Here is a 9,583-nt window from a genome sequence, read left to right as displayed (position 1 = left end):
GTGACCCGCGGCCGTCCTAGCCATGTCCTGTCACGCACTGCGGCTCCGACTCTGCCGCCTGTCCCCGGCCCTCAGGGGCCCCCGCAGGAGCCTTCATTATGTCCAGGGCCAGAACCCCGACCCCTAAACCAAGGAGTACTTCTACTACATCGACCACCAGGGACAGGTACGGGGGCACAGTGCAGCAGGAGCTCGGGCCCCTGGGGCCCATAGCTGTGATCAGCTGCAGCGTGATTTCTCCTCTTTATTTTACAGCCCGCACAGTGGTATGTATATACCGCACAGCCCGCACAGTGGTCTATCCATCCGGCTGTGCTGTATAGACCACTGTGCGGGCTGTGCTGGATAGACCACTGTGCGGGCTGTGCTGTATAGACCACTGTGCGGGCTGTGCTGGATATACCGCTGTGCGGCCTGTGCTGTATAGACCACTGTGCGGGCTGTGCTGTATAGACCACTGTGCACCCGACTAACCCGTGACGAAAAGAAGACAGCTCTTCTAGAGGTCTACTAAAGTTCTATAGCACAAGGACCAAAAGAAACCTGGAGTTGGCCCTGCTTGCAGACAAATCCACAAATTAAAGAAATAATGACTCAGAGCCTTCTTTTCACCCCACAGTACTGCCCTTTATTGAAGAAGATGGCTAAAAGAAAGAAGGATGAGGAGTATCGTACTTTTCAGCAGGAGTGGACAGACGAATTTGCCTTTGTGGAGAGAGCAGGTTCACCAGTTTGTCTTATATGCAATGATAAAATTGCATCTATGAAGCGGTCAAATATAAAGCGCCACTTTGACACACGCCATGCTTCATTTGCATCGAAATATCCTGAAGGGGACAGCAGGAAGAAAGCCTGTCAAGAGCTGCTGTGCAAAGTGCAAGCTAGTCAGCAGCAACTTCGAGTTTGGACCCAACAAGGTGACTTAAATTCGGCTAGCTTTGTTGGTGCTTTGGCAATTGTCAGAAACGGAAAACCATTCACAGATGGGGAGTATGCCAAAACATTTATGCTTGATGTTGCCAATGAACTTTTTGATGATTTTCCGGATAAAGCCAAGATTATCAAACGGATAAAAGACATGCCTCTGTCAGCAAGAACAGTTCATGACCGTGCCATCATGATGGCAAATCAGATTGAGGCATCCCAAGTGAAGGACATAAATACAGCTCTGTTCTTTTCTCTTGCTTTGGATAAATCAACTGACGTAAGCCATATATCTCAGTTCAGCATCATTGCAAGGTATGCTGTCGGTGACACGTTACATGAGGAAAGTCTTGCTGTTTTGCCTCTGAAAGGGACAACAAGAGGGGATGATTTGTTCAAGTCATTCACTGAGTTCACTAAAGAAAAAAATCTACCAATGCATAAACTTATTTCAGTGTGTACTGATGGTGCTCCAAGCATGGTAGGAAAAAACAAAGGATTTGTAGCGCTTCTTCGTGAACATGAAAAAAGACCTATCCTTAGTTTTCACTGCATCCTACATCAGGAGGCACTTTGTGCTCAGATGTTTGGTGAGCAGCTTGGTGAGGTGATGTCACTTGTCATTCAGGTGGTCAACTTTATTGTTGCCCGTGCTTTAAATGATCGCCAGTTTAAAACACTCCTGGATGAAGTTGGGAATAATTATCCTGGTCTGCTTCTGCACAGCAACGTGCGCTGGCTGTCAAGAGGGAAGGTGCTCAGCCGTTTCGCAGCTTGTCTGAGTGAAATACGAACTTTTCTTGAAATGAAAAACGTTGACCATCCTGAGTTGTCCAACACTGAGTGGCTCCTGAAGTTCTTCTATCTTGTAGATATGACTGAACATCTGAACCAGCTCAATGTGAAAATGCAAGGCGTTGGTAATACAGTTTTATCGCTTCAACAAGCTGTGTTTGCATTTGAAAATAAGCTGGAACTGTTTATCGCAGACATTGAAACAGGTCGTTTAATACACTTTGAAAAACTGGGAGAGTTTAAAGATGCATGCACAGCAAATGACCCTGCACAACATCTTGATATTCAGCAGCTAGCAGGCTTTACATCCAATCTCCTGCAATCATTCAAAGCGCGCTTTGGAGAATTTCGTGAGCACACTCGTCTTTTTAAGTTCATCACTCATCCACATGAGTGTGCACTGGACAGCACTGACCTGAGTTATATCCCTGGTGTCTCCATCAGAGATTTTGAGCTACAAGCTGCTGACCTGAAGGCTTCAGACATGTGGGTGAATAAGTTTAAATCACTTAATGAAGATTTGGAAAAACTTGCACGACAGCAAGCAGAGTTGGCAAGCAAACACAAGTGGAGAGAAATGAAACAACTCCAACATGCAGACCAGCTGATTGTCAAAACTTGGAATGCACTTCCTGTCACATACCAAACACTGCAGTGTGTGGGTATTGCTGTACTGACAATGTTTGGCTCTACCTATGCATGCGAGCAGTCTTTCTCACATCTAAAGCACATCAAGACTAACATACGTTCACGTTTAACGGATGGAAGTCTCAACGCCTGCATGAAGCTAAACCTCACCACGTATGAACCAGATTACAAAGCCATCAGCAAATCCATGCAGCACCAGAAGTCACATTAATGGTAGGAAGTATTCTATTCATCGTTGGTTAGCAACAGCATTAAAACGTTATTATGTTATAAAAAAAAGAGTTCGGAGATTTGTTGTTCTTTAAAATTAAATACAAGTCAATGTGTGCACTTTATGTACAGTGAGACTATTTAATAAAGTTAAATTATTTATTACGCTGGGTGTGCCTGCTTGTATGTACCACTTTAAGTAGTAAATGCTTTAGTTCCCTATGGGTCTGAGCCTCTCTTTTTTGTTCATTTTCTGTAAGACCAACACTTTTAAAAGGGCCACTGACAGATACAATTGCTCCAGCGGTCACTTAGTACACAAAGGAGTGTTCCTCACTGCTGCACTAAGCCACCGCTGGACCTAAACAATAATTCGCTGTAAAATAATAAAATAGACAATTGACATAACTGACAATGCGTTGTGTGACATGTCCAACATTCCAGCTTCTTTCTTCTGCGAATGCCTCAAAGCTGGCATTCTCTCAACATCAGGTGGGAAGAATGCCAGCTTCCAGTCATGCGCAGGAAAAAGAAGAAGCCAGACTGCTGGACTGATGTCATGCATCGCAAGCTCACAATGTAAGTTATTTATTTAATTTTTTACTGCTAATTACCATTGTTTCAGTCCAGTTGTGGCTTTATACAGCAGGGAGGAGCATTCCTTGCTGTACTAAGTGAACATTGGAGCGATTGATCTGTCAATGGCCCTTTAAACATATTGTACGGCTCTCGTGGAATTATATTTCAAAATATGTGGCGTTTACGGCTCTCTTAGCCAAAAAGGTTCCTGACCCCTGGTGTAGGGTATAGAGTGTTGGGATATAGAGTGTAGGGTATAGAGTGTAGGGTATAGAGTGTAGGGTATAGATTGTAGGGTATAGAGTGTAGGGTATAGAGTGTAGGGTATAGAGTATATAGTGTAGGGTATAGAGTGTAGGGTATAGAGTGTAGAGTGTAGGGTATAGAGTGTAGGGTATAGAGTGTAGGGTATAGAGTGTAGGGTATAAAGTGTAGAGTGTAGGTTATAGAGTGTAGGGTATAGAGTGTAGGGTATAGAGTGTAGGGTATAGAGTGTAGAGTGTAGGGTGTAGAGTGTAGAGTGTAGGGTATAGAGTGTAAGGTATAGAGTGTTGGGTATAGAGTGTATGTTATAGAGTGTAGGGTATAGAGTGTAGGGTATAGAGTGTAGGGTATAGAGTGTAGGGTATAAAGTGTAGAGTGTAGGGTATAGAGTGTAGGGTTTAGAGTGTATGTTATAGAGTGTAGGGTATAGAGTGTAGAGTGTAGGGTATAGAGTGTAGGGTATATAGTGTAGGGTATAGAGTGTAGGGTATAGAGTGTAGGGTATAGAGTGTAGAGTGTAGGGTATAGAGTGTAGAAAGTAGGGTATAGTGTGTAGGGTATAGAGTGTAGAGTGTAGGGTATAGAGTGTAGGGTATAGAGTGTAGATTGTATGGTATAGAGTGTAGGGTATAGAGTGTATAGTGTAGGGTATAGAGTGTAGAGTGTAGGGTATAGAGTGTAGGGTATAGAGTGTAGGGTATAGAGTGTCGGGTATAGAGTGTAGGGTATAGATTGTAGGGTAAAGAGTGTAGGGTATAGAGTGTAGGGTATAGAGTATATAGTGTAGGGTATAGAGTGTAGGGTATAGAGTGTAGAGTGTAGGGTATAGAGTGTAGGGTATAGAGTGTAGAGCGTAGGGTATAGAGTGTAGGGTATAGAGTGTAGAGTGTAGGGTGTAGAGTGGAGAGTGTAGGGTATAGAGTGTAAGGTATAGAGTGTAGGGTATAGAGTGTATGTTATAGAGTGTAGGTATAGAATGTAGGGTATAGAGTGTAGGGTATAGAGTGTAGAAAGTAGGGTATAGTGTGTAGGGTATAGAGTGTAGGGTATAGAGTGTATGGTATAGAGTGTAGAGTGTAGGGTATAGAGTGTAGAAAGTAGGGTATAGTGTGTAGGGTATAGAGTGTAGAGTGTAGGGTATAGAGTGTAGGGTATAGAGTGTAGATTGTATGGTATAGAGTGTAGGGTATAGAGTGTATAGTGTAGGGTATATAGTGTAGAGTGTAGGGTATAGAGTGTAGGGTATAGAGTGTTGGGATATAGAGTGTAGGGTATAGAGTGTAGGGTATAGAGTGTAGGGTATAGATTGTAGGGTATAGAGTGTAGGCTATAGAGTGTAGGGTATAGAGTATATAGTGTAGGGTATAGAGTGTAGGTTATAGAGTGTAGAGTGTAGGGTATAGAGTGTAGGGTATAGAGTGTAGGGTATAGAGTGTAGGATATAACGTGTAGAGTGTAGGGTATAGAGTGTAGGGTATAGAGTGTAGAGTGTAGGGTGTAGAGTGGAGAGTGTAGGGTATAGAGTGTAAGGTATAGAGTGTAGGGTATAGAGTGTATGTTATAGAGTGTAGGGTATAGAGTGTAGAGTGTAGGGTATAGAGTGTAGGGTATAGAGTGTAGGGTATAGAGTGTAGGGTATAAAGTGTAGAGTGTAGGGTATAGAGTGTAGGGTTTAGAGTGTATGTTATAGAGTGTAGGGTATAGAGTGTAGAGTGTAGGATATAGAGTGTAGAGTGTAGGGTATAGAGTGTAGGGTATATAGTGTAGGGTATAGAGTGTAGGGTATAGAGTGCAGGGTATAGAGTGTAGAGTGTAGGGTATAGAGTGTAGGGTATAGAGTGTAGAGTGTAGGGTATAGAGTGTATGGTATAGAGTGTAGGGTGTAGAGTGTATGGTATAGAGTGTAGGGTATAGAGTGTAGAGTGAAGGGTATAGAGTGTAGGGTGTAGAGTGTAGGGTATAGAGTGTAGGGTATAGAGTGTAGAGTGTAGGGTATAAAGTGTAGGGTATAGAGTGTAGGGAGTAGGGTATAGAGTGTAGAGTGTAGGGTATAGAGTGTATGGTATAATGTGTAGGGTATAGAGTGTAGGGTGTAGAGTGTAGGGTATAGAGTGTAGGGTATAGAGTATAGGGTATAGAGTGTAGAGTGTAGGGTATATAGTGTAGGGTATAGAGTATAGAGTGTAGGGTATAGAGTGTAGGGTATAGAGTGTAGAGTGTAGAGTGTAAGGTATAGAGTGTAGAGTGTAGGGTATAGAGGGTAGGGTATAGAGTGTATGGTATAGAGTGTAGGGTATAGAGTGTAGGGTATAGAGTGTAGAGTGTAGGGATTAGAGTGTAGGTTATAGAGTGTAGGGTATAGAGTGTAGAGCGTAGGGTATAGAGTGTAGGGTATAGAGTGTACGGTATAGAGTGTTGGGCTATAGAGTGTAGGGTATAGAGTGTAGGGTATACAGTGTAGGGTATAAAGTGTAGAGTGTAGGGTATAGAGTGTAGGGTATAGAGTGTAGGGTATAGAGTGTAGGGTATAGAGTGTAGAGTGTAGGGTATAGAGTGTAGAGTTTAGGTTATAGAGTGTAGGGTATAGAGTGTAGGGTTTAGAGTGTATGGTATAGAGTGTAGGGTATAGAGTGTAGAGTGTAGGGTATAGAGTGTAGGATATAGAGTGTAGGGTATAGAGTGTATGGTATAGAGTGTACGGTATAGAGTGTAGAGTGTAGGGTATAGAGTGTAGGGTATAGATTGTAGGGTATAGAGTGTATTGTATAGGGTATAGAGTGTATGGTGTAGAGTGTAGGGTATAGAGTGTATAGTGTAGGGTATAGAGTGTAGGGTATAGAGTGTAGAGTATAGAGTGTTTGGTATAGAGTGTAGAGTGTAGGGTATAGAGTGTAGGGTATATAGTGTAGGGTATAGAGTGTAGGGTATATAGTGTAGGGTATAGAGTGTAGGGTATACAGTGTAGAGTGTAGGGATTAGAGTGTAGGGTATAGAGTGTAGGGTGTAGAGTGTAGGGTATAGAGTGTAGGGTATAGAGTGTATGGTATAGAGTGTAGGGTATAGAGTGTTGGGTATAGATTGTAGGGTATAGAATGTAGAGTGTAGTGTATAGAGTATAGGGTATAGAGTGTATGGTGTAGAGTGTAGGGTATAGAGTGTATAGTGTAGGGTATAGAGTGCAGGGTATAGAGTGTATGCAATAGAGTGTATGGAATATAGTGTACGGTATAGAGTGTAGGGTATAGAGTGTAGGATATAGAGCGTAGGGTGTAGGGTATAGATTGTAGGGTATAGAGTGTAGGGTATAGAGTGTAGGGTGTAGAGTGTATGGTAAAGAGTGTACAGTATAGAGTGTATGGTATAGAGTGTAGAGTGTAGGGTATAGAGTGTATGGTATAGAGTGTAGGGTGTAGAGTGTATAGTATAGAGTGTAGGGTACAGAGTGTAGAGTGTAGGGTATAGAGTGTAGGGTATAGAGTGTAGGGTATAGAGTGTAGGGTATAGAGTGTAGGGTATAAAGTGTAGAGTGTAGAGTATAGAGTGTAGGGTATAGAGTGTAGGGTATAGAGTGTAGAGTGTAGGGTGTAGAGTGTAGGGTGTAGAGTGTAAGGTATAGAATGTAGGGTATAGAGTGTATGTTATAGATTGTAGGGTGTAGAGTGTAGAGTGTAGGGTATAGAGTGTAGGGTATAGAGTGTATGGTATAGAGTGTAGGGTATAGAGTGTAGAGTGTAGGATATAGAGTGTAGAGTGTAGGGTATAAAGTGTAGGGTATATAGTGTAGGGTATAGAGTGTAGGGTATAGAGTGTATGGTATAGAGTGTAGAGTGTAGGGTATAGAGTGTAGAAAGTAGGGTATAGTGTGTAGGGTATAGAGTGTAGAGTGTAGGGTATAGAGTGTAGGGTATAGAGTGTAGATTGTATGGTATAGAGTGTAGGGTATAGAGTGTATAGTGTAGGGTATAGAGTGTAGAGTGTAGGGTATAGAGTGTAGGGTATAGAGTGTTGGGATATAGAGTGTAGGGTATAGAGTGTCGGGTATAGAGTGTAGGGTATAGATTGTAGGGTATAGAGTGTAGGGTATAGAGTGTAGGGTATAGAGTATATAGTGTAGGGTATAGAGTGTAGGGTATAGAGTGTAGAGTGTAGGGTATAGAGTGTAGGGTGTAGAGTGGAGAGTGTAGGGTATAGAGTGTAAGGTATAGAGTGTAGGGTATAGAGTGTATGTTATAGAGTGTAGGGTATAGAGTGTAGGGTATAGAGTGTAGGGTATAAAGTGTAGAGTGTAGGGTATAGAGTGTAGGGCGTAGAGTGGAGAGTGTAGGGTATAGAGTGTAAGGTATAGAGTGTAGGGTATAGAGTGTATGTTATAGAGTGTAGGGTATAGAGTGTAGAGTGTAGGGTATAGAGTGTAGAAAGTAGGGTGTAGTGTGTAGGGTATAGAGTGTAGGGTATAGAGTGTATGGTATAAAGTGTAGGGTATAGAGTGTAGAAAGTAGGGTATAGTGTGTAGGGTATAGAGTGTAGGGTATAGAGTGTAGGGTCTAGAGTGTAGGGTATGGAGTGTAGGGTATAGAGTGTAGGGTATAGAGTGTACGGTATAGAGTGTATGATATATTGTGTATGGTATATAGTGTTTGGTATAGAGTGTAAGGTATAGAGTGTAGAGAGTAGGATATAGATTGTAGAGTGTAGAGTGTAGGGTATAGAGTGTATGGTAAAGACTGTATGGAATAGAGAGTATGGTATAGAGTGTAGGGTGTAGAGTGTAGGTTATAGAGTGTAGAGTGTGGGGTATAGAGTGTAGAGTGTAGGGTATAGAGTGTAGGGTATAGAGTGTTGGGATATAGAGTGTAGGGTATAGAGTGTCGGGTATAGAGTGTAGGGTATAGATTGTAGGGTATAGAGTGTAGGGTATAGAGTGTAGGGTATAGAGTATATAGTGTAGGGTATAGAGTGTAGGGTATAGAGTGTAGAGTGTAGGGTATAGAGTGTAGGGTATAGAGTGTAGGGTACAGAGTGTAGGGTATAAAGTGTAGAGTGTAGGGTATAGAGTGTAGAGTGTAGGGTGTAGAGTGGAGAGTGTAGGGTATAGAGTGTAAGGTATAGAGTGTAGGGTATAGAGTGTATGTTATAGAGTGTAGGGTATAGAGTGTAGAGTGTAGGGTATAGAGTGTAGAAAGTAGGGTGTAGTGTGTGGGGTATAGAGTGTAGTGTATAGAGTGTATGGTATAGAGTGTAGGGTATAGAGTGTAGAAAGTAGGGTATAGTGTGTAGGGTATAGAGTGTAGGGTATAGAGTGTAGGGTATAGAGTGAAGGGTATAGAGTGTACGGTATAGAGTGTATGATATATTGTGTATGGTATATAGTGTTTGGTATAGAGTGTAAGGTATAGAGTGTAGAGAGTAGGATATAGATTGTAGAGTGTAGAGTGTAGGGTATAGAGTGTATGGTAAAGAGTGTATGGAATAGAGAGTATGGTATAGAGTGTAGGGTGTAGAGTGTAGGGTATAGAGTGTAGAGTGTGGGGTATAGAGTGTAGAGTGTAGGGTATATAGTGTATGATATAGAGTGTAGGGTATAGAGTGGAGATTGTATGGTATAGAGTGTAGGGTATAGAGTGTATAGTGTAGGGTATAGAGTGTAGAGTGTAGGGTATAGAGTGTAGGGTATAGAGTGTTGGGATATAGAGTGTAGGGTATAGAGTGTAGGGTATAGAGTGTAGGGTATAGATTGTAGGGAATAGAGTGTAGGGTATAGAGTATATAGTGTAGGGTATAGAGTGTAGGGTATAGAGTGTAGAGTTTAGGGTATAGAGTGTAGGGTATAGAGTGTAGGGTATAGAGTGTAGGGTATAAAGTGTAGAGTGTAGGGTATAGAGTGTAGGGTATAGAGTGTAGAGTGTAGGGTGTAGAGTGGAGAGTGTAAGGTATAGAGTGTAGGGTATAGAGTGTATGTTATAGAGTGTAGGGTATAGAGTGTAGAGTGTAGGGTATAGAGTGTAGGGTATAAAGTGTAGAGTGTAGTGTATAGAGTGTAGGGTTTAGAGTGTATGTTATAGAGTGTAGGGTATAGAGTGTAGAGTGTAGGATATAGAGTGTAGAGTGTAGGGTATAGAGTGTAGGGTATATAGTGTAGGGTATAGAGTGTAGGGTATAGAGT

General features: G+C 42.1%; 1 protein-coding gene across 1 annotated transcript; it reads left to right on the top strand.

Moving 5' to 3' along the window:
* Window positions 1-640: 640 nt before the first annotated feature.
* On the top strand, window positions 641-2,578 carry LOC138654947 (general transcription factor II-I repeat domain-containing protein 2-like). Its single transcript, XM_069743534.1, has one exon. The coding sequence runs from the start codon at window positions 641-643 to the stop codon at window positions 2,576-2,578; it is 1,938 nt and encodes a 645-aa protein (XP_069599635.1).
* The last annotated feature ends 7,005 nt before the right edge of the window (window positions 2,579-9,583 follow it).

This window comes from Ranitomeya imitator, unplaced genomic scaffold (genome assembly GCF_032444005.1).
Source record: "Ranitomeya imitator isolate aRanImi1 unplaced genomic scaffold, aRanImi1.pri SCAFFOLD_179, whole genome shotgun sequence".
NCBI lineage: Eukaryota > Metazoa > Chordata > Amphibia > Anura > Dendrobatidae > Ranitomeya > Ranitomeya imitator.
This window is presented reverse-complemented; position numbering and strand designations above follow the sequence as displayed.

Excerpts from the sequence above, each read along its gene's own strand:
- LOC138654947 (XM_069743534.1), top strand. The coding sequence starts at position 641 with ATGGCTAAAAGAAAGAAGGATGAGGAGTATCGTACTTTTCAGCAGGAG.